The sequence below is a fragment of the Pseudonaja textilis genome, chromosome 2, assembly GCF_049901715.1.
Source record: "Pseudonaja textilis isolate UNSWEBS1 chromosome 2, rPseTex1.2, whole genome shotgun sequence".
Classification (NCBI taxonomy): domain Eukaryota; kingdom Metazoa; phylum Chordata; class Lepidosauria; order Squamata; family Elapidae; genus Pseudonaja; species Pseudonaja textilis.
The window spans coordinates 153,050,160-153,074,915 of NC_141991.1; the positions used below are offsets into that span (position 1 = coordinate 153,050,160).

The 24,756-nt window shown below is 38.0% G+C and overlaps 1 protein-coding gene across 5 annotated transcripts in view; it reads left to right on the top strand.

Moving 5' to 3' along the window:
* The window catches only part of PNPLA6 (patatin like domain 6, lysophospholipase), a 119,589-nt gene that overhangs the window by 89,077 nt on the left and 5,756 nt on the right, over nucleotides 1–24,756 (top strand). For all 5 annotated transcript variants that reach the window (XM_087926010.1, XM_087926007.1, XM_087926008.1 and 2 more), the window contains 3 exons: nucleotides 17,410–17,526; nucleotides 17,978–18,074; nucleotides 18,361–18,476. In XM_087926010.1, coding sequence (XP_087782136.1) covers nucleotides 17,410–17,526; nucleotides 17,978–18,074; nucleotides 18,361–18,476 — 330 coding nt within the window. The remainder of the gene's footprint in view (nucleotides 1–17,409; nucleotides 17,527–17,977; nucleotides 18,075–18,360; nucleotides 18,477–24,756) is intronic.

The following is a 24,756-nucleotide window of genomic DNA, read 5'->3' on the forward strand; positions in this document are numbered from 1 at the left end:
AGGTCAACATATCTGCCATAATCTCCGCTATGTTTTCTCTTTTTCTTCTTCCATATTTTGGAATCTCAGATAACAATCTGCCCAATCCATTTCTAACAAAATTATTGTTTTTTATTTATTTTGGTCAGCCAGTCTATAATCAAGCTCTCCCACCCTTTTTTTTTGTTAGGTCTACCCTCTCATCTACTTTTTGAATACCTTCTTCATTTTTCGCCATCATTTGTTGAATATTCTCTATCTACTTTCCCTATTTTCTCCTCTACTCTCCCTATTTGTTCTTTCAAACCCTCATGGACCGTTTGTATCATCGCTTTAATCTCTGCTTGCATCGAGCTGGCCTTCTCTTGCTGTAATCTGTATCCAGGGTCCTCTGTCCAGCAGGACTAGAAGTAGCAGAGGAAGATGCTGAAGATGGTGCAGACGTTGTCTTCATCTTGAAATATTTGTTTTTGTAATCTACCTTGGTTTGCATTTATAATTCAATTGTAATCCAAGAAAGAAATGAAAATATAAATTCTAGTCCAAGTCTAAATTTCTTTTTCTTCAGGTTCTTCTTACCTTAATCTAAATTTTGTTGGAAGTAGTAAATACGAAAAGCAACAAAAACTGAAAAAGGAAGAAAGAGAAAGAAAAAGGATTTTTTTTTTCCAAATAGCAAATTGTAATCCAGATATGGCCTACCAACCCTCAGCATTCAATTCCCTATTGTTATATTTCCAAAAAAAAGAGAGAGTTCACAGAGCAAACTAAAAGGCACCAGAAAAAGGAGAAAAGTAATCCAAGAAAAAGGGAATCCTTTCTTTCAGTTGTTCTCAATTGTGTGATTTATTTTCATTTAAGTACCAAGAGCTACAAAAGTCTCAGTGATCCGTTCTTTATCTTTCACCTTCAGACAGAATAACTGTTATCTTTCCATTCCCATGTAGCCAAGGTCATATATTTTCCCTTTTTTCTTTTCAGTCTTCAATTTTTTACTTCAACCTGCAGGTGGCACTGTTCCTCTGCTTTCTCTTTTCTCTTCCTTATATTATTCCAGTATAAAATATAGTTCTTTATCTTTTTATATTTTATAGTTGAAAACAAGAAAAACAAAAATCTAATTATCAGTTTTAACATTATCCCATATTTTTTGTTATTCCAACATGTCCAGTCCAGCTTCAATACCAAAATTATTCCAGGAAGTCCATGATTAATTGCTTCCTTTTTCAATTGGCTCTTTACAAAAATTTCCTTTGGGATGTATCTTCTACTGAGATGCAGTTCTATTGAGTACACTTTTCTAGTCTTATTGAAACATGTTTGACTTCCTTTGAAATTCCTCAGCTCATTTTCTTGAGAGTTGGAGAGTTGCTTTGCATGTTAGTTGGAATTAGTGCAAGTCCCAATTGGTCTGAAATCTAGAGGAGATTGTTCTTGAAATATTCCTACGGGATCAGAATACAGTCGTCAACTTACAATTCAAAATTACAATGGTACTGAAAAAAAGTGAGTTATGACCATTTTTCATACTTATGACCATTGTAGCATCCCCATAGTCATGTCATATTTGACCTAATATTTCTTTTTTAAAAAATATACTTTATTAAACTTTTATTACATTAAATAGATATATAGATATTACTCAACAACAGCAATTTGTAGATTCTCTTATGACAATAATTTGTGCATTATTTACAAATATTAAATTATACGTAATTACATTCTTATTTTTATCTATTACTTATGGTTAATAACTGTCTTTAATCTATCTCCGTTCTATCCAGTTATACCATTGTTCCCATACCTTATAAAATATTGATGTCTCTTTATCTTTTAAACTCAACATTAATTTGTCCATTTCTGCGCAGTTCATAACTTTTTGTATAACAAGTTTCTCTGAAGGTATGCATGGCTGTTTTCAATATTGAGCAAAGGCAATCCTGGTAGCAGTTAATATGTGTAATAATAAGTGTTTTGTACTCTTTACATATTTTTTGAAGATCCCCAATAGGAAGAGTTCCAGTTCTAGATCTAATTGTTCGTTAGTAATTTCTTGTAGCCAATCTTTGACTTTAAGCCAATATTTTCGAGCCTCTAAGCAGGACCACCACATATGGTAGTATGTTCCCTCTTTTTTTTTTTACATTTCCAACATACAGGACTCATTTTACCGTACATTTTCGCTAATCTCGAAGGGGGTAAGTGCCACCTGTAGAACATTTTACATGCATATTTTCTTTATATTTCTTTATATGCTACTGATTTTCCATATGCTTTCCCAATCTGATAATTTTATACTGTGTCCAATATTTTGACCCCATGCAATCATGCATCCTTTCACTACTTCTTCCTCCAGTTCTACTTCCAGAAAATATTTGTAAATTTTAGTGATACTTTTTTTATCTGGTCCTAATAGAATTGTGTCTAATTGTTGTGGTTTCAGGTATATTCCATGATCCTTTATATATTTTTTGTATCAGTTTGGTAATTGGAGATAAGCCCACCAGTCAATTCATAGCCCTTGTTCTTGAAGGTCTTGCATTGTTTTTAAACTTCCGTGGACATCTAATAGGTCTATATATTTTAACATTTTGTTCAAATCTAAATTGTTTGGGTGGATCATCGCTTCCATTGTGAATAGCCAAATTGGGATTTTTATGTAATGTTTCTTTTTAACTTTAATCCAATTATTTATTAACAAATCTCTAATCAAATGTCTATGGAAATATTGTTGTTTGGTGGGTCCTGTTTCCCACAGAAAAGCATGCCATCCTCTCTGCAGGTCGTGACCTTCTATAGCTAGTATTCTTTTGTTCTTTAAATTAATCCAATATTTTAACCAAACTAATATTGCTGCACTGTAATATAATTCCCAGTTTGGCAATCCAAAACCTCCTCTGCTCTTTATATCTTGTAGTAATTTCATTTTTATTCTGGCTATTTTACCCTGCCAAATAAATTTTGCTATCGTTTTGTTAAGATCATTGAAAAAAGGTATTTTCTAATTTAACTGGAATGGTCTGGAACAGATATAGAAATTTTGGTAGCATAGACATTTTTATGGCTGCTATTCTTCCTAACAATGACAATTGCATTTTAGTCCATAATTCTAAGTCTTTTTTTATTTGCTGTAATAATTTGTTGTAGTTGTTCTCCTTTATTGCCTTGCAGTGTGCTGTCAGCCATATACCTAAATATTTGACTTTTCTTGTTGTTTGAAGTCCAATTGCTCTTTCCAATTCTGTTGTCTGTAGTTCTGTTAAATTTTTCACTAAAAGTTCCATTTTCTGTCTATTAATTTTCAACCCTGCCATAGCTCCATATCTTTCTAGTTCCTTAATTAATGTTTGTCCTCTTTCTATTGGTTCTTCAATGATAAAAGCTATATTGTCTGCAAATGCTTGCAGTTTATATTCTTCATTTCTGCTTTTCAATCCTTTTATTTCTGAATTTTGCTTGATTCATTTTAATAGTAGTTCTAATGACAATATAAAGAGCAGAGGAGATAGTTGACAACCTTGTCTAACCCCTTTCTCTATTTTTAAAGTTTGGGTATTTTCCCCATTAATTATATTTTGCTTTTTGTACCGAGTAAATTGCTGTTATAATATTCTCAAATTTGGTGCCAAAATTCATGTCATAAATTTGTTGAATCATAAATTGCCAATTAAGGTTATTGAATGCCTTTTGGGTGTCCAAGAAAACAAAAGCTACTTGTTTCTCTGGGTGAGCTTGGTAGTATTCTAAACTGTCCATGATTCTTAAATTGTTTCTGATTTGCCTCTGTTGGAAATAACTCAAAGCCAACAAAAAAAACCCTTGGATCGCTGAAAACAAAGAGGATTTATTAAAAAAGAAGAAGAAACAGGTTCAAATCAAGAAACAGGTTCAGATCAAAAGCCACACCTTTAGAACTTCAAAACATACTTTATATTCAGTTTCATTTCGTCACCCAAGTTCCCTCCTTCTTTAGACTCATTCTCTCCCAAATTCAAGCTCATTGGATTTCCCCTTAGGCGTTGCAGCTAATCCCAGGATGTCTCTAGGGAGAATTGTCTCCTTCCGTTATGTTCTCAACCGTACCTCTCCGTACCTCTCACTTTGGCTGCCCACGTGGCATCTTTCCCTACCATTAAGGAATGTAGCATCCCCTCATCAGGGCCTCTTTCTAAGCTCATCATACACTACCACTTTTCCAAAGAGATAACAACCCCCCCCAAACATCATCATAATATAAAAGGCATATATATAAGATAAAAATATTAAAAGGCTTAACAATGGAGCATGTCAAAAGTATAAAAGCAAAGCAAGGAAATATATTTCATTTGATAACAGATTAACAGAATCGGAAGGGACACCGCAAAGTCATCCAGTCCAACCTCCATTTGTGAAAACTTTAAGCATCTTATATACCATATTATTTTTGAATTTACTTATTTCTAACACCTGTTTGAGAGAAATCCATTTTAACCTGAGTCTATATAATCGTTCAAAATTTTCTTTAATCTGTTAGCAATAATAGTGGTAAATATTTTGTAATCTATGTTTAATAAAGAAATTGGTCTATAATTTTGTATCAATCTGGCATCTGTGTCTCCCTTCGGGATTAGCGAAATTAGTGACTCCCTCCATGTATCTGACATCTTAGCTGATATTAATACCTTGTTGTATAAGTCAATCATTATTGGTCCTACTTGTTCTTTATAAAATTCTGCTGGAAAGCCATCAGGGTCTGGCATTTTGTTACTTTTCTGGGATCTAATTGCTTGATTTAGTTCTATCATAGTTATGTCTTTAGTCCAGGTTTCTTTCAGTTCATTTTTTATTTCTTGGGTTCTTTTTTCCCTTAAATACTCCCTTATCTACTCATCTACTCTTTCTTTCTTGTATAGATTCTCAAAATATTTATGTACGATCTCTTTTTTCTTTTCTATTGTGTGTTGATAATCTTCATTTTCATCCTGTAATTGGTAGATGATTCTTTTCTCTTTCTCTTTTTTAAATTTGTAAGACAGCCATCTTCCTGGCTTGTTTGCTTGTTCAAAATATATTTGCTTGGTTGCCTTCAAATTTCTAACTAATTCTTCCTGTTCAGCTAAGTTAAGTTTGTGTTTGTAAAAAAATCAATCGTTCTTGTAGTTGAACATTTTGTGGGGTATTCTGTAATTTAATCTCTTATTTCTTAATTGTTTGGTGTAGATTGTTTTGTTGGGCATATTTTTCTCTGGGTTTTTTTGCAACGTAGGATATTATAATTCCCCATATAACAGCTTTCATAGTATCCCATAAGTTTTGGATAGTTGTATATTGGTTATTATTTTCTTTAAAAAATAAATTTAGTTCTCCCTTGAGTTTCTTAATAAATTCCTCATCTTTTAATAATTGGGAGTCTAGAGTCCATCTTCTCCTTGGTTTTTTTCTACCTTTCCAATTAACTCTGATAATAACTGTGATCTGCCCAAGAGTTTGATAAAATTTCTATGTCTGCCACTTCTTCTGCTAACTCTCCACTCATCCAAGCCAATACGTGACCATGACTGATGGGGATTTGAATAGAAGGTAAATTGTCTCTTTTCTGGATTTAGTTTTCTCCATATATTTATTAAATTTAATTCTTTGATCACATATTTTGGGTAGTTCTCTTTTTTTTCTCCTTTTCTTATTTCCCCCCTTGTAGTCTTTTTGATAGTCTGCTATAGCAAATATTTTTCCTTTTCAATTCAATAATTTTATCATATAGGGCTTTATAAAATTATTTTTGATTGTCATTGGGGGCATAAATTACCACTAATAATTTTTTTTTTAAATGTATCTGCATTTCTATTGCCAGAATTCTTCCTTTGGGGTCTGCAAATATTAAGTTTGCCTTTATCTCTTCTTTGATGTAAACAGCTGTTCCTTTCTTTTTTTCATGGTCTGCAGCAGCCGTAAACAGTGTTCCTTATTTGGGGCAATCTAAATATTTTTCATCTTTTTTTAGGATGTCTGTTTCCTGTAGACATGTAATATCTGCATTTTGTTTTATTAACTTTGCCAAAATCCTTTTTCTTTTTATCGCTGAGTTTAAGCCATTTATGTTAATAGATAAAAGTTTCACCTCTTTTTCCGTAATCCTAATTGTATCTGGTGTTTTGTCTCCTGATCACTCTTATTTCCTTTTGTGTTCTGTTCATTGGTTTAGGGACTTCTCTTTCCTGATGTTGCTGATTAGTTTTTTTTACTTCTTATTCGTCTTTATTATTTTGTTGGTCTTGTTCTTCTTCTAGAGATTTTGAGTCTAGATCTTCTTTGTTGCTTTGATCCTCCAAACCCGCCAGTTGCTCATACAGTTCTTGTGCTTTTTCCAGAATGTTTATTTTGATCTTCCTCTCTTCCCAAGTATCCAGCATCCCTTCTGGAATCAGCCAATGGAATAGAATATCTCGCTTGTTCAACTGTGTAGCCAAAAATGTATAAATTTTTATTCTTCTCGTGATTTGTTTGAGAATCTGGATCTCTTTTCCTTTGTATACTATTGCTTCTTCTCTGGATATTTTATATATGTCTCAAACTTTCCTCCTCATAAATCGGATGTGGACCTCTTTTGGAAGTTGTTTTCTCTTGCATAACTTGTACTGACCCTGTATATGTCGTCCATTTCCTTTAACATTTCCTCCTTATCTCTGTCTAGTGCTTCGGCCAAAATTTCTGCTATCACTAGTGCCAAGTCCTCATCTTTAATTTCCACTATATTTTGGAAAATTAAGTATGATGCAACTTTATCCATTTCAATATAGATCAAGGAGTCCTCCATTTCTTTACTCACTATTTTTATTTGTTGGTCCACCATGTCTAGCTTCTTCTCAGTTTGTTCTGTTCTTTTCTCTACTTCTTTTATTGTTTTTTCATTCCTTTCTAATGATTGTTGGATTGATCCTACTTTTTCATCAAGTTTTGACATGTCTGATCTCATTTCCATTTTTAATTTCCTCATTTCCTCCTTCAGTTCATTTATATCAGCTCTTGTTTCTGAGTGATTCTTTACCATTATTTCTTGGAGTTTAACCATTGATTCTTGTAGTGTGAGTAACGAGGTTTGTATATTGACATTTGAAGTGGTGTTTTGTTTCTCAGCCATCAGCATTCCTTCTATTGTTTTTTGAATCTTCGGCGAAGCTGTTGTGCTGAGGATGTTGGGGTTGGTGTAGTCTTCTTTCCTGTCTTAATTGTTGTGGTGTTTATAGTAGTCATTTCTTTTAATATCTCTTTCAGGTTTTTGAGAATATTATAAACATTGTCCCAACTTGGCATTAAACAACTTGAAATTATTTTCCTTAAAAGTTAACTGTTAGTATAATATGGTACTTATTAAAAGTTTTTATGGCGTTATATTATTGTATAAGGTCTCACTGTTCACAACTGTTCACAAATTCAGTATTTACAAACATTTAATTAAACTTTTAAATATAAATATATGACTGTAAGTCCTAATATTTCTTGTTGGTCTTTGAATAATTCTGTCGGGAGTCTGTCTGGGACTGGTGCTTTATGGTTTGTTTATTTATTGCTGAAATTACTTCTGACATCCTGATCAACATACTTTTTACTTCCGTGATTTTTGGTAGTTCCACTTTCTTTAGGCACTATATCACTTTTTCCTCTGGGTTACAATTGTTTTCATTATATAGTCTTTCATAGAACTCCTGAATTATGTTCTATTTTTCCTCGTCCTGATAGCATATCTTCCCTTGTTCATTCTGTAGTTTGCTAATCCATCTTTCTCCTTTCTGTTTCTTCAACTTGTATATGCTAGCCATCTCCCCAGTTTATTTGCATTCTCAAAAAAGTTTTGTTTTTTTAAATTGTGCTAAGTCTTCTTTCTCAAGGATATTTAGTTTGTGTATAATTAAGTCCATTTGTTGTTTTAAATTTTGTTTTGCGGTTCTTTCTGGAGGTTTGTTTCCAATCTTTTATATTCATCTTCTAGGCTTTTCTGATGTTGTTTCTTTTCCCTTTTTTGCCATATATGATAAAGCCGTCCCCCTTATGTACGCCTTCGCTGTATCCCAGAGATTTTACAGGGATGTGTTTTCCTTTTTATTTTCCTTAAAGAAATGGCCCAATTCTTTTTCCATCCTTAACCTAAAGCCTTTCTCCTTTAAAATCATTCTTTATAGTGTCCATCTAGGAGTTTTGCTTTGTCCTTTCCAGCTAAATTTTGTAGAGTTATGGTCATTCATCTCTATTTCCATTTCTTTTACTTCTGTGTTGACATCCATACCATATCAATTCTGGACCATGAGCAGTGTCTACTTGAGTAATAAGTGTATTGGTTTTTCTCCCGATTTCTTTCTCTCCAGATGTCTTGAATATTTAATTCCTCAGCCATTTTGAAGAAGGTTTTGTAATATTCTTCTTGTTCCCTTCCTTATTACTTTTGTAGTCTGATTTTTTTATCTATAATTGTGTTAAAGTCCCCTAATATACAAATCTCATCATATTCTATATCACGAATTATGTAATTTTCTATAGAACTGCTCTTGTCAAGGCATACATTTCTACTATTGCTACTTTTTTGTGATTTATCTCTATCTCTACAATTAGAATTCTCCCTTCTTTATCTTTATAGATTTGTTTAGCTGCAATCTTTTCTTTAACACCCCTCTCTTTTTTTGTTAGGCTAATGAGATGAATCCCTAATTTCGGGTAATCTAGCAAGTGGTTTTGGTGTTCTTTTATGTGAACTTCTGATGTCACTATTATATCCATATTTTGACATTTTAATCTATTAAAATTTTTCCTTATTTTCATGGGGGCCAGCCATCTTGCACCTCTTTCTTCTGTTGCATCTCTTTGTTCTATTCCTCCTGTTTCTTTTTCATTATTAAAGTGTTGGTTATAAAACACCTCTGCTTTATCTAATGAGTCCAGTCTATACCTTTTATCCTGCCACATGACCATGATGCCCTCTGGTATCAACCATCTGAAGTTCACATTGTATCCTCCTTTTCCATTCTTTCTTTCATTTCTTGTAATTTTTGTTCATTTTTTTGTGATTCGTTGCTGAAAAGCTCGCTTACTCACTGAAGCTCGGGATTGATTTAGTCAGTTCCGATCCACCATTGTTCCACTAAGCCACCACTTTCTCTGTCCCTCTGTCAGATCTTCTGGTCGACCATTACTGGTCATCTGTTAATGTGCTTCTCCCGTTTTCCGACACGAGCCGCTGCTTGCGTGTGCTCAACAGGATGCCCACATCTTTGGCTGTCCCTCCAGGACTCCTTTCAGCTCCAAAAAGCCCCATGGACGGCAGGAAAGAGATTGTGTGGTACGGAGTCATCCATTCACACAGCCGCTCTCTCTGACAGCTGCCCCCCCCCCGTATTTAATGCAGTCCTAGATGAGGCGAAGATACCAGAATCATGGATGGAAGCAAATATCACACTGATACTCAAAGAAAACACAGACCAGACACTAATTAAAAACTATAGACCAATATCCCTTTTGAATTTGGACTATAAGATATTCACATCGATAATAGCCAAACAATTGAGAAAATTCTTAAATGACTTCATCCATGAGGACCAAAACAGGTTTTTGCCAAAAAGACAAATTAAAAACAATACAATAATAATACTAGACACCTTAGAATTTTATGAAGTACATAGCGGAAAACAGGTGGCATTACTATTTTTGGATGCCCAAAAAGCATTTGACAACATCAAATGGGAATTCATGTTACAGCAATTTAAATATATGGACTTTGGAAAGAAAATTCTAGACAGAATTTCAGCGATATATTCCAAACAAAAAGCCAAAATAATAATAAACGGAGAGGTGACAAAAAAAAAAATCCAGAAAGGAATGAGACAAGGATGCCCACTATCCCCACTATTGTTCATACTAACCCTGGAAGTGTTAACAAGGAGAATCAGGAAAGAAACACAAATAAAATATATCAAGAAAGAAACATTTAAATAACAAGCGTTTGCAAATGACTTAGTTTTTATTTTGGAGGAACCACAACAATTGGGGCTGAAATTTATAGAGATATTAGAAGATTATGGGGAAGTTGCAGGATTAAAAATAAACAAAGAAACAACGAAAATGATAGTCAAGAACATGATGAACAAACAAAAAGAAAACCTGGCCAAGGGAATAGATATCCAGATAGTTTAAAAAATTAAATATTTATGGATTGACATCTCGGCAAGATGTACAACAATCAGAGGATAACTATGGTAAATTAGTGAAAAAACAAGAAGATGATCTGGGAAGATGGAGAAACCTGAGGCTTTCTCTAATGGGTACAATAGCTGTAATCAAAATGAATGTCTTGCCAAAACTACTTTTTCTGTTCCAAAATATGTCCATAAAATTAGATAATTTTTTTTTCAAAATCTGAATAAAATGACACTAAACTTCATATGGCAAGGAAAAAAGCCTAGTATCAAATTAAAACTCCTACAAGAAGCTAAAGAAAGAGAAGGTTTTGGCTTACCAGATTGGGAAATATTACCAAGCAGCAACCCTCACCTGGGTGAAAGATTGGATAACCTTAAAAAAATAGAAGATTATTATCACTAGAAGGCCATGATTTACAAGTAGGTTGGCACACATTTTTGTGATATGGTAGGCACAGTGCAAATAATATTTTCAAAAACATCAGATTAAACAAGCATTGTTTATGGTATAGAGCAGTGGTTCTCAAAGTGGGCGGTACCACCCCGAGGGGCAGTGGGATGCCTTAGGAGGGCACTGAGAGGCAAGGGGGATGGCAGGGAGTGCTAAGAGGTGGTAGGGGGCACTGGAGGTGAGCGACGGCACAATTCAGGGGTGAGAAAAAAATCCTGCCGCCGCTGCGTTTGAGGCAAGGCCCCACAGGATCACCCCATTGATTTGCACGCTCTGGTGCAAGGAGTGCCGCCCCGAACACAGCATTGGGAAAGGAGATCGAAGCCAGAGTGGCTTTGCTCTCCTTTTCAAACATCCTGCCGCCGTGGTGTTCCACCCCATTGAGCCCCTTGCACCGGAGGCACCTGCCCAAGCAAGTCTGAAGCGGAGCGGTGCATGAAGTCAATGGGGTGAGCCTGAGAGAGGGAAAGAGAGAGGAAAGAGAGAGAAAGAGAGAGGGAGAAGAGAAAGAGAAAAGGGAAAGAAAGAAAAGGGGACAAAGAAAGGGGGGATGGAAGGAAGGGACAGAAAGAAAAAGATATAAAGAAAAAGGGACAAAGAAAGAGAGGGGAATGGAAGGAATGGACAGAAAGAAGAAATAAAGAAGGAGGGAGGGAGGGAGAAGAAAGATAATGAGATATCTATTCTAGTCCAATCTCCTGCTCTAGCAGGGTTAGAAGGGAGTGCGTGTGTGTGTTCTCGTAATTTACCAATACATTTTGGTTTTGCCTTCTTCAGAATTGGCACTGTAATACATTGGGGAAAAGTAATTTTTTAGGGTGGAGATCCAGTCCAATGGATCCTGTTTAAAGCCTCAACAAAATGTGAGAGCTTCCTGATAGTCTTGGCCGTGTTTCGTCACAAAACCTTTAATTAATAGAAGCCAAAGATGTTTCAAGATGCTGGCAAAGATGCTGGCAGATGTTTCAATGTGGAAAAGGGCCTCTAAACTAGGCCTCATTTCAATCTGATGCATCAGGTCTCTCTCTCTCTCTCTTTCTCTCCCTCCCTCCCTCCCTCCCTCTCCCCTCCCCCCTCCCATCCCTCCATGACCCCCCTTTCTTTGTCCCTTTTTCTTTCTTTTCTCTTTTCTTCCTTCTCTCTTTCTCTCTTTTCTCTCTCTCTCTCTCCTTCCCTCTCCCAGGCTCACCCCATTGATTTGGTGCACCGCTCCACTCGGACTTGCTTGGGCAGATCCCTCCAGTGCAGCTGGCTCAATGGGGTGGACCTGTGGGCCCGGCACCTAGAACGCAGCAGTGCCAGCACATTTGAAAAGTAGAGCAAAGCCAGAGGTCCGTAATTTTTGCTGCAAAGAATCACAAAAGCTTCTGGGTTGTACACAAGAAGGGACACACATGTCAATGCAATTCAGCAACATAAAATAAAGAAATACAAATAAAACCAATCAACAAGAATCGGCAAATCATCTCTGATTAGATTTTATTCACTACTAGAATCTAATCAGAGATGCTTTGCCGATTCTAGTCCAATGACCTGCTCCAGCAGGGTTGGAAGGGAGTGTGTGTGTGCATGTGTGTGCATGGCTGTCAAAATTCCAAAAACAGGTCAAGTAGTTCTGAGGAGGCCAGTCATAAATTAGAACACTTGCTAAGCAACCGGCCATTAAGTGAGGACCACTTGTATTTGGTTGCCAGTCACCAAACCACGCTCACCCAGTCATGTGACCAGCAAGCCATGCCACCAGTCACGTGACCAGCAAGCCATGCCCACCCAGTCATGTGACCAACAAGCCACGCCCACCCAATCACGTTACCAGCAAACCAAACCCTCAAATTAGGCCACACCCACAGAAATTTGAATCCCACCCCTGCGTGGGGAGCATTGAGGATGAGTTTGTAGCATCAAGGGGGCGGTGGACTGAAAAAGTTTGGGAACCACTGGTATAGAGTAAAACCAAAAGCAAAATTGTATGGAAATTCCAGCTTGGTTATTCACTTTAAAGGCATTAATCCCAATCTTTCTAACCAGGAAAAAATTATCACATATAAGGATATCATAAATGAAAAAAGGGAATTGAAATCCAGACAAGAGCTAAAAGAACAAGGGGTAGAATTAGAATGGTGGGCCTACTTACAAATTCAATCAAGATATGGGAAAGACATGAAAGAATGGGGGATTAGTAGACAAGCCACAACACTAGATACAGTTTTATTGGGGCAGACAATAAACTGATAAAGAAAATTTATAAATTTTTATTGGGCTATAAGATGAAGAACAGGTAAAAGAAACAATGGTGATATGGGCCAAAAATTTTGGATATAATGAATAAGTGGCAAAATAAAAAGATAACATTGGCCACATCGTATAAGGAAAACTTACATAAAATGTGTTATAGGTGGCACCTCCCTCCAGCAAGGCTGGTTAAAATGTGTAAAAACCTATCACCAAAATGTTGGAAATGTGCCCAAGAACATGGAACATATTACCATGCATGATGGTCTTGTAAGAAAACCCAGGAGTTTGGGCATAAAATCCAGATGTGGTTGGAGAAGATGACTAGACAGAAAATAGATTATAAACTGGAATTATTTTTACTTGGAATTATGACAGAAATATATAGTAAAGAGATTTATCTAATAGTACACATTATTATGGCAGCAAGAACCTTTGCCCCCAAAATGGAAAGATTGAGAAATTCCTGATAAAGGTAAGGTGATAAAGAAGATATTGATATGTGCTGAAATGTCGAATTAAAAAATAAGGATGAGACAGAATACTACAAGATATGGAATAAATTTTATCAATGGTGGGAAAAGAAAGGAAGGATCCAGAATAAAAAATAAACAGGATTTGTAGAAGTGGTAATTACAGATAAAAACTAATTGTACAAATGTATAAAATGTAATATATTTACACACATGCACACACACACATATGATAAAAAGTAATGCCAGGACGATCACACCGTGTCCAGTGTTTTCAAATTTTAATAAAATATTTTTTAAAAAAAATCAGATTTGAGTTAGTTAGCAAGCATCTGAATTTTGATGACATGACCACAGGGATGCTACAATGGTCATGTGAAAAATGGTCATAAGTCACTTGCAATGTCCAGGAGTCATTTGACCACCTTTCGTGATCTTTGGACAAACAAAGTTCAATGGGGAAGCCAGATTCACTTAACAACTGTGGCAAGAAAGGTCTTTAAATGGGGCAAAATTCACTTAACAACTGTCTTGCTTAACAACAGCAATTTTGGAGTCAGATGTGGTTATAAGTCGAGGACTACCTCTGTCCTAGAGTGACCAGGGGTGGGATTCTACCGGTTCGCACTGGTTCTATAGAACTGGCTGTTAACATCACCAGTAGTTCTAAGAACTGGTAAAACCGACCCCTGGCTGGCCCCGCCCATCTCCACTGCTCCTACGGGCCAAAACCCAGGGGTTTTTTAACTGCGCATGCGTGGTATTTTTCACACATGCATGAAAATCCTTGCCTCATTCTCCCCGCCCACCCCTCTGCTGGCCCTGGCCCCCGCCCCATCTGCTGCCCCTAGGCTAAAAAAAAAAAAAAGGTTTTTTTTTACTGCGCATATGTGACATGTCTGCAGCCTGCTTCTGCCCGCCCACAGGGCAGCCATTGCTGCCTGCCTTTCGCTGCATCACAAGCCTCTTCGTTACTCTGCCTGCTCACAGGTAAGCCTGCGAGTCATTCTAGCCCTTCCCCCATTGTCCCCGGGCCTTCCCGAGCCTCCCACTGCCATCTCCAGGGGTTCCCAGCCAACCTACCTGACCCACCCATCCCTGGCCTCGGCTGGCTGGTTAAGCCATCACATGGCACGCCACCTCTCCTTACCACATGGCTGCGGCACAGCGAGCTGCGGGCCTTGAGCAGTGCCCCCCCCCGGCCCTTCCAAAGTACCTCCACATGCTTGAGCAGCCACCCCGCCCACCGCCACATGCGGAGGTCTGTTTCCTTTGGGATCGGTGGGGCAGGAGTGCGCTGCTGCCACATGCCGAAAGCCGCCCATTTCCTTTGGGAGGATTGGGGTGGGTTGGCACACCGCCGCTGCACGCTGAAAGCCAGCCGTTTCCTTTGGGAGGATCGGGGTGGGGCATGCATGCACTGCCACCGCCCAAGAGAAGCGGCAGTGGAGGGGCTCTGAAAGGGAGGGGCTGCTTGCTTTCTTCTTCTCCCGCCGCCCGCTTGTGTGTGTGTGTGTGTGAGAGAGAGAGAGAGAGATCTTTCTGTGCCTCCCCTCACTATCCAGGATCTTTCCGCACCTCCTCCACCTTGTACCCACCCTGGGCTTCCTCCCGGCTGGCTGCCGGCTTGATAAGAGGAGAGGGAAAGGGAGGCTGGGGCTTCCCATAGCTGCGCCACCACCGCCTGCCCCCACCACTACTGCTGCCACCGCCCATGTGCTCTGAAAGGGAGGGCGGATGGATGTTCCGGGGCTGCTGCTTTCTTCGTCCCACCGCTCGCTGCTCTGGAATTCTTTCCAGACCAGGTGTGTGTGCGTGTGTATGTGTATGTGTGTATGTCACGAGAAAGAGTTTGGTGTGTGTGTGTGAGAAAGAGGAAGGAAGGAAGGAAGGAAGGAAGGAAGGAAGGAAGGAAGGAAGGAAGGAAGGAAGGGCAAGAAAGGCAAAGGGAGAGAATGAGAAACAGAAAAAATAGGAAGGGAGAGAGGGAAAGAAAGAAAGAGCAAGAAAGAAAAAGGGAGAAAGAAAGTGAAAGGAAGAAAGGGGATGGAAGGAAGGGACAGAAAGAAAAAGGGAGAGAGGGAGGGCAGAGAAAGAGAAAGGGGGGAAAGAGGGAGAGAGAAAGAGGTGGGACAGAGAAAGAGGGAAAGCGGGGAGAGAGGGGGAAAGAGAAAGAGAGGGAAAGAGAGAATCCCACCCCTGAATACTTCTGCCCCGATTGTTTTTGATTTAAAAAGTTAAAATGTTGTGGAGCAAGTCATCAGCCCTTAGTATCATCCACAAGGAAAACCTTTGGATACTATTTCAGTCACTTAAGTGTTTGTAGGAAAAACAAAATAAAATGTATAGGTACAATTCAGAACTTTCTTTGGAAATATTTCTGTTTTGTCTAACAAAACAAAAAGGGGATGGAAGAAGGTTAATGATAGGCAAATGAGACAATTTGGTACAATGCTAGCAGTTTGGATTCTGTAGATATTTTGTGACTCCCACCCACATAGCCATTGTAGTACATATTGTAGTGACAGAACATATTGTGCAGTTGCATAAGTCACAGGGTTTGTGTCATGATGTTTTAATTCTTGTTCCATCACTTGCCTCATCCCCTAGTTGCTTATGCTTATCCCTGCCATTTATGAGAATATTTATGACATGTTTTATAGCTTTGCATGCTCTGATATAGATAAATATGTATTATTTTTGGAATAAGGATAGGATAAATGAAATGTAAATTTAGAAGGAACTCCATTTAATATGCAAGAGTTTATTTCTGAAGGTAATGTTAGCCTGTAAGAATGATATTACAAGGTACCCTGACTTGAAAAACACTATAGAAATTTTAGCGTACTCTGAAAATATAAGTACTGGTTTATATGACTCTACAGAAAAAAATCTAAGAGTGATGAAGAATTCATATTGTATATTATAATAAATTATGTGTTTGATCTTTTAGAGTAGTGATAATCAACCTGTGATAACTTTACATGTTACTCCCAGTGCGCCTCACCAGTACTCTGGTGTCCTGTTATCCTGGGAATTACAGTTTAGCAACATATGAATGCCACAGGATTGTAATTCCTCTTATATTACTTTATGGTGGTGTTTTATTCAAACTATTAGATTAAAACGGTCATATAAGAATTGGAGAAAGCATACTTTTCTTTTAAAAGCTGAGTTGTTACAGAGGTCAGTATCCTGGTCATGGAACTCTTTGCTAAGTGCAACATTCCTAGCATTCCTAAAGTTACTCTTAGATCTTGGGCTCTGCTTTTAAGCAGAGAGGAACATTCCTTAGGACTGAAGCAGTGCAGACTCAGCTAGCCAATGGCAGGAACACAGATCTCTGAATGAATCTGTGATTCTGTGAAAAACTCAATCTGCCTGCCTGCTTTGCCTGATTTTGGGTCAAAGTTGCTCTTTTTTTTATAAAAAATTCAATATTTATATAACTATAATATTTACATACGAGCCATGCCCAGCCAGTCACATGGCCACCTGCCCGCGCCTCGCCCAGCCCTCCCCGTAGCTCCTCGTAGCTGCCTAGGCCTTGGAAACTGGCAAAAAACCCAGAAAAACTCAGTCACAAGACTGCGTGCAAAGTTGTTACTGGTCATAAGTGTGTGTGTGTGTGTGTGTGTATGTATGGCTGTCAAAACACCAAAAACAGGCCAAGTAGCTCTGGAGGTCAGTCTTAAATTAGAACACTTGCTAAGCTACTGGTCATTAAGCAAGGATCACTTACATTTGGTTTGCCAATCACATGGCCACCTGTCCGGGCCTCGCCCTGCCCTCACCAGGCCTTGGAAACCGGCAAAAAAACCTTGCTAAGCAACTGACCACTAAGCAAGGACTGGTCATTAAACGAGGACCACTTACATTTGGTTTGCCAGTCGCATGGCCATCTGGCATGCCCACCCCAGTCACATGACCATGTAGCCATGCCCACCCGAGTCACATGACCACCTAGCCACACCCAGTCAGTAAGCCACTCCCACCCCAGTCACATGACCACCAAGCTACACCCACAAATTAGGCCACGCTCACAGAACCAGTTGTTAAGAAATTTGAATCCCACCCCTGAGAGTGACTTCTCTTTATCCATCTCCTATAGGATGTAGGTTATCAGCATGGAAAAATGGTGTTTGGTGGTTGGTGCCGTGGTGATATAATTGCAAAAATGCTTCAGGATCGACACTCAGCAGACTTTTATGAGAGCAAACGCATGGATGTAAGTATAAAGGGAGAAACTGCCAGAACTTTTCTTCTTGTAGCTTCTCCAGCTAATTAGAAAATAAATATCTGAAGTAATGATAAAGAATCAAAATTCTAGCTATTTTCAAAAGGTTCGGGAAGTGTGGGTGTTCTTAACTAGGTATCATTTGAAGATGGTTCATGCAATAATGAATAAAAGTTGCTCAGCAATATTGTTTATTGGATCATACCAATCTTTCCTATCCAGAGTGCTCAGTTACAACAGTAACTTATCTGATCTAGGTTTACAGTGTTTCAAATTAAATTTAATGTAGTGAGACCTGATTTTCCAGATTAGTTTGAATGGTACAAGTAATTCAGTTTTCCAAATTAAGATGAATATTCAGATTGAATCAGACTTAAATTGCACAGCCAGGTTGTGGCAAGATAGCTTCAGATAATGTTGGTTATCTCTTTTCATTCCCAAGGTGTTGATGTGTCCTAGTGGAGGATTCACAGATCTGGCAGAGATAATCTCTCGCATTGAGCCAGCCAAGAGCTATCTGTCCGAGGGCTATGCCGATGGTGAGTACAGTATCAGTGGTTACTGAGTTCAGTTTAGATGGGGCAGCACTGAGTTCATTCCAACTTATCAAGTGGTCCTGAGATGCCTTTCTGCTAATCCAAAGACCTAATAAGAGTAACTAATTGACTTCTGTGTATATTTGTCCCTGTGCTCCAGAATTAAATGAGAGAAATCCATTTAAACTACTGAATGGCTATTAAGAAAAGAACTGAAGGGTGGTTTCTGTATTTATGAGGAAAAAAATGTTATAAAAGTTTATCAAAGCCTGTTTTTGTCAACAACCAGGAGAAGAGTCAGATTATCTAACTGAGTATGAGGAAGAAGGAATGGATGCTGTACGAGAGGAAGAGGGACAGGAGTTGCTATTTGCTCCTGCTGAACAGAATGCTGTCTTTGAAACAGTAAGTCCCCTCTGAGCTCAAGAGGAGCCTATCCATAGAGGAGTTGGATTGACATGAGAGCCCCTATCTGGCATTCAGCCCTTGAAGATAAACCTCTGTTTCCAAGATCATGAGCAATTCTGCCTCTACATGCAAGCAGAGTGCTTCCCTCCTTGGAATATGAATATGATGTTTGTGCTTTTCTTCTTCTGCCAAGGAAGGACAGTTAGTTTAAAGGCTGAATTCCCTCTAACAAGCTAACTTTTCCCTTTGGGCCACTATAGTCTAAAGCAGGGGTCGCCAACCTTTTGGACCTCAGGGACCACCAAACTCAGACTTTTAAATCCCGAGGACCACTAATATGAATTTTTTAAAAAAGATAATATATTTAATATAAATTATTTTTATATTAAAATTAAATTTAATATTAAAAAATAAATTTATGTGTATATAAATTTTTTAAAAATATAAAAATGCTTATTTAATTATAATAAAGGTGTAAGTGCTTAATCATAACTGTGGGGCAGAGCGAAGGGAAAGGAGGGGCCTCTCTCATCCTTTTTGGGGAAAGATGATTTAATACTGCTGGGATTCAAAAGAACCCACATGGTGCCTGGAGGCTGGGAAGGTCTGGACTGGGAGGAACCAGCTACACCTCAAATGGAAGAAAAGCAGAGCACTTTTCAAAGGCGGCAGCTTCTGTTTTCTCTTGCCTGTGCTTTCCTCGACCTCAGCTTTTTTGCCCCAGTAAGAGCTATGTTTCTGCTCGCTTTTCCTGTGCCTTCCCTGGGCAGCGATGGCTGGGGCCATGGGAGGGGGGGCAGCAGAGCAGAGCACCAAGAGGAACAAGGAAACTGGTGCCAACACCCCATTCCAGACCTCTGAACTGGATGGTGAGCGCAGACTTACCCACTCTGCCCCCTCCCACCACCACCAGCTGGTATTTTTCCTGCCCCAGGCCATCCCTACAGCCCGTGGCCATCGAGGAAGAACCCAGGCCAAAAGAGACAAGCTGGAAGGTGCAGGAGTGCCACACAAATGCAAGTAGTGCAGTTCTCCTGCACCTTCCAGCGATCTCCATTGTCGCTTCAGCCCGCCTGTGCCGCCAGCCCCCTCTTGCTGCAAGAGCACCATTACCTCGTCCTGGCCGGTGAGGGCTGCGCTGCTTTTTGCAGGTTTGTGCTCAGCCGAAAGGTGGGGGCCAGCGGGTGGGCAAGCCATGTGAGCAACATAGCCTTGTGTTCCCACATAGCCTGGATTAATTGCTTTGGGGGGGACATTTCTCTGCAGCCTCCCAAAATTTTCTTATATACCACCCTATTCCAATGGGAAGTCATTTTGCTCTGTCAAAAGAGGAAGAAGTTGGTAAGGCAACTTAAAATTAATTTGCTTGCAAATTGACTGACTATGCTACCCCTAGAGCAGAAGAAAGGTAAAAGTAATGGGATGTAACATGCATACATTCTAAACAGTTGCTAATTGTTTATAATATTTTACTCCAGTTTCTTGTCCCACATCCTCTTTCCTTTCACAGCATAGCATGTTATGGGGAGCTTTTGGTTTCTAGAAAACAGTTTATTTATATATTTTCAGGGAGTATTTTCTTGTGAGAAGTATGATTTTATCATCCTGCTCTGCCATTGGAGTCTTATCAATCTGTAATCAAGGAGAAGCCAGCTCCTTCCCTCCCTCCCCCTTTTTTTTTTAAATGTATGGCACGTGTTAGCCAGGGATCACCAAGGTGGCTGGCTGCCTCTGTGAAAGGAATTTTTTTTTGGGGGGGGGGGTGTTTTCTTTACCTGCGGGATACCTGAATGCCAGTAGGCAATCAGGTGAGGCTCCTTTCTTGTCCCTACACAGTTTATTCGCTCACAGGAATCGAGCCGCCAAATCGGTGCAAAGGCTTAGCGTCTTACCACGTGAGCCTCTGTGGTCCCCTTTCCCTTTGATCTTAAGCTTTCTTGGCAGTTGCAACCTAAAGGATTAGACACCTGGTTACTTGCACATCTCTTCTTCAATATGTTCAATGCTTCCAAAATTCTTCCCCCAAGCAATCATTGTTTCTTTAACTTGTTCTTCTAATTTCACTCCAAGTCAGTAACCATATAATTTTTTAATCATCCTCTCATTAGTACCTGCTAAGATTCCACCTAATTCAGTAAGTTCATTTTAAAAACCCTTCTGTCTTACTATTTTTATCATATCTAGAATGTATTTGCACATATGAGAACCAATTCATCTTTATCTCTTGCCCTTCTTTGTTTTGAGTTCAACCCTTTCATTTAATACATCACTACATCTAATTATGTGTTTCATTTTAAAAATGAGTAGATATGCAAATTCCTCTAGCTGACAACCAGACTGGTATTTTCATATAATGTTGCCTTATTTTCTCCCATATTGTCAATAATGTATCTCAAATATAGTGTCTTCTAAAATACCCATGTGTTTTACTTTCCTTATACCATAAGAATGCATGCTACCACAATAGCAAACCATGACCTTCCAGTGTTAACAATCTAATATTTCTCAAAACAATCCATTCTTTCACCCACATCAATGTTACCACCTGGTAGTATAATTCCCAATTGGGTAGTCCAAAGCCTCCTCTTATTCTAGTGTCCTGTAGCAATTTTAATTTAATTCTTGGTTTCTTTCCTGCCATATATACAGTATTTCAACATTGTTTTGTTTAAGTTCTCAAAGGATTCTTTTCCGAGTTTAATTGGAATTGTCTGAAACAAATATAATATCCTTGGTAATGTATTCATGTTAATTGTAGATATTCTCCCTATTAGAGATAGTTGTAAATTTTCCCATTTTTTCAAGTCTGTCGCAATCTGTTGTTTAAGTTTATAGTAGTTATTTTCCTTTAGTGTTCCACATCTTGCTGTTAGTTGTATTCCTAAATATTTTACTTTATTTGTGATCTGTATATTCAATCTCTCTGTCAGTTCTTTCTTTTGCTTTTCAATCATACTCTTGACTAAAATCTTAGTTTTATCTTTATTTATTTTCAATCCTGCCACCTGTCCATATTGTTCAATCTTTTCTATCAATTTAGGCGCTGTTTCCAATGGTTCCTCCAATATGAAGACGAGATTATCTGCAAATGCTTGCAATTTATATTACTCCTTTTTATTTTCATTCCCTTTATTTCACTATTATCTCTAATATTTCTATTTAGCACCTCCAAAGTCAATACAAACAACAGTGACAACAGAGGACATCCTTCTCTAGTTCCTTTCTTTATGTTGATATTATCCATCAGATCTCCATTTATCATTACGTTAGCAGATTGCTTATGGTATATTGCCTTGATTGCTTTAATAAATCTTTCTCCAAAGCCCATTTGTTCCATTTGGAATATCTCTTTCTTTTCTTTGTTTCCATTACAAACCATTTCTTGATCATCTGTTAATTGTATTAGCTTTTTCATTTCTCTCTCCTTTTTCAATTTATTTGCCAGCCACCTGCCTGGTTTGTTTGTATTTTCAAAGTAGTTCAGTTTAGCACTCCTAATTTTTTTAGCTAGTTCCTCTTTTTCCATCATCCCCATTTTATGTTTAACTATTTCCATTTGACTTTAAACATTCTTTTTTTGTGGTTATTTTTGTAGTTCTTTCTCGAGTTGTTTTATAGTCTTCTTCCAACATTTGTTCTGTTCATCTTTTTTAATATTTCTTCTTCTCATGTAATCTAAAATCAGACCTCTGGCATAGGCCTTTATGGTATCCCATAAGTTTTGTAATGAAGTTTCCTCCTTCTTATTTACTTTAAAAAAAAGCCAGTTCTTTTTCCATCTTTTGTGTAAATTCTTTTTCTTTCAATATTGTATTATTCAAAGTCCACCTTGATCTTTTCCTTTGTCCCTGCCACTTGACCCATATTGGATTATGGTCCCCCCAAGTACTTGTTACTATATTTACTTTTTATATATTAGAGATTAATTCCATTGACATCCAGATGATATTTATTCTTGACCAAGATTGGAGTAGAATGCATATTATCTATTCTTATCATTCATTTCTCTCCAAACATCTCTAATGCTTAATTCCTTTACCATTTTGAAGAAGGATTTCGGAAGTATCTGGTTTTTTTTTTAACTTTCTGTGTTGTATAGTCCAATTTTGTATCCACTATCACATTAAAATCTCCCATAATGCATATATTATCATAGTCCAATTCTATTATTTTCTTATGCAATTTTCTATCAAATTTTTCTTGCTTTTCATTGGGAGCATAAATTGCTACTAGGAGCATCTTTATATTATTATCAATTATTTCCACCATTAATATTCTTCCTTCTTCATCTGTAAAGATTAATTCAGCTTTAATTGTGTTCTTAATATATAAAACAACTCCTCTTTTTTTGTTGCACCAATGATGTAAATAAATTCCCAATTTTAGGATATTTCAATACTTGAACATGTCATTTTTTTATATGAACTTTTTGCAAGCAGATTATATCTAATTTTAATTTTTCTAGTTTGTGGAATGTTTTTTTCCTTTTGATGGCCGAATTCAATCCATCTATATTTATTGTAATCAATTTCTTTTCTTCCATTGTTTATACTTTATATGTAGGGTTTATTGCTCTTGTGGTTCTTTGCTGTCTTCTTTGAATTCCACCCTTCCACCTAATGCTCCCTCTTCACATGTCTTTTCATCTCGTATTTCCTTGTCTTTTGCTTCAACCATCTCCTCTTGGGGTTTAACTATTTCCTCTTTTCGCATTCTGTCATGCCCCTGGTGGAGACTGACTCTGAGGAAGAGGAGGAACAGCCAACAGGGAGTGGGAGTGTGGCTCCAGAGGTGGTGGAAGAGGCTGGGGAAGGGCAGAGGCCAGCTGAGCAGTCAGAAGAGGATCCAGGCCCATCTCCGATCCATCCAAGCTCATGCAGGGAGGAGAGGATCAGGGAAAAGCAAGGTCTACTCAAGAGGAGATTACCCTGGGGGACTTCCGGTTTGAGCCTCTTCGCGGACAGACTGAAACTGCGATCATGCGTGGTTTCGATCTGTGCTTGCCACTGGAGTGCCCCGAGCCGGCTGGTTTCGGGGCTAAGCCACCCCATAGAGGTGGTGAAAAGGGGGAGACTGCCAGCAGGGTTGAGGAGAGCCACATCTCTCCTCAGCTGGCCATTACTCCCTTTCCCGAAGGCAATTGCAGCGGTGGTCAAAAATGGCCACCTCAAAGAAGAACTTGACCAGAAAAGAACGTGCAGGAGGAAGATAAGAAGAGAAAGTTTTGGTTGACTGGGTTAAATTGCAAAAGCAACAACTAAGGTACCCTGGAATTTAAACTAAAAAAAAAGTAACATTGTTCCCAAAGAAGATTCTGAAGCAGCGAAGGAGAGAGAAAAGGGAAAGGATTTGGTTTTTCTTCTCTCCTTTTCCCTATACTGACAGCTAAGAGTTCTAAATAAGAAATTGGAGGAAAAAAATCCACTTTGACATCAATAGGCATTTAAGCTGAAAATAAAATGTCAAAGGGATAATAAAGATTTCTGGATACTTAAAACCTTTTAAAAGCAGGAAAGGAGAGAAAAAGAATAAAAGGGCAGGATCTGGAAAAAAGGGTGGAGACTGCCTGGAATTAAAAGGATTTTACAGTAAAACTTCAACAACTTCAACTTCTAAAAGGTACATTTTAACTGAAACTTGGCTACAAAATAGTAGAACTCCAGGAAGAGAAAGTGGAAAAAAGAAGCATGAAGAAACAGCTTGGGAGTATTTGGATTATTTGGTGATCTCTGGATTTTTGGTTATTGCATTTGAATGACTAAAATCAATCAGGTGGCTGTTTAAAAGTGTTTTAAAATGGCACTAATTTTAGATGAATTGAAAATGGAACTTAAAAAGTACAAAGAAGATGCACCAGAAGGGAGAGGTTCTTTTGGCTTTGTATTTCAATTCTTAGAAATGGAGATCTTGAACTATGAGAAACAACAAGAAATGCCTGCAGAACAAGAAGACTGGGACAAAGAAGAAGCCATCTTTAATGAACAAGTAATTTTATGTAGGGAAAAAAAGGAAAGGGGGGAAAGAAAATGAAAAGTTTAAGATTTGAAAAAACAACCAAGAAAAGGAATAATAACTTGAAAAATAAGTATAATATTAGAAAGCAACAGAAGAGAGGAATACAGAAGAGAGAATTAGAACTAGAGAGACAAGGAGGTAAAAAGGGGAGGAAGAAGAGAGGGAAGAAGGAAAGGAAGTTATAAAGGACAGAAACAAGATATGGAGAAACAGGGCCTATTTAGAGATAATGGGTGAAAATTTAATTGAAAAGGATTCTGCA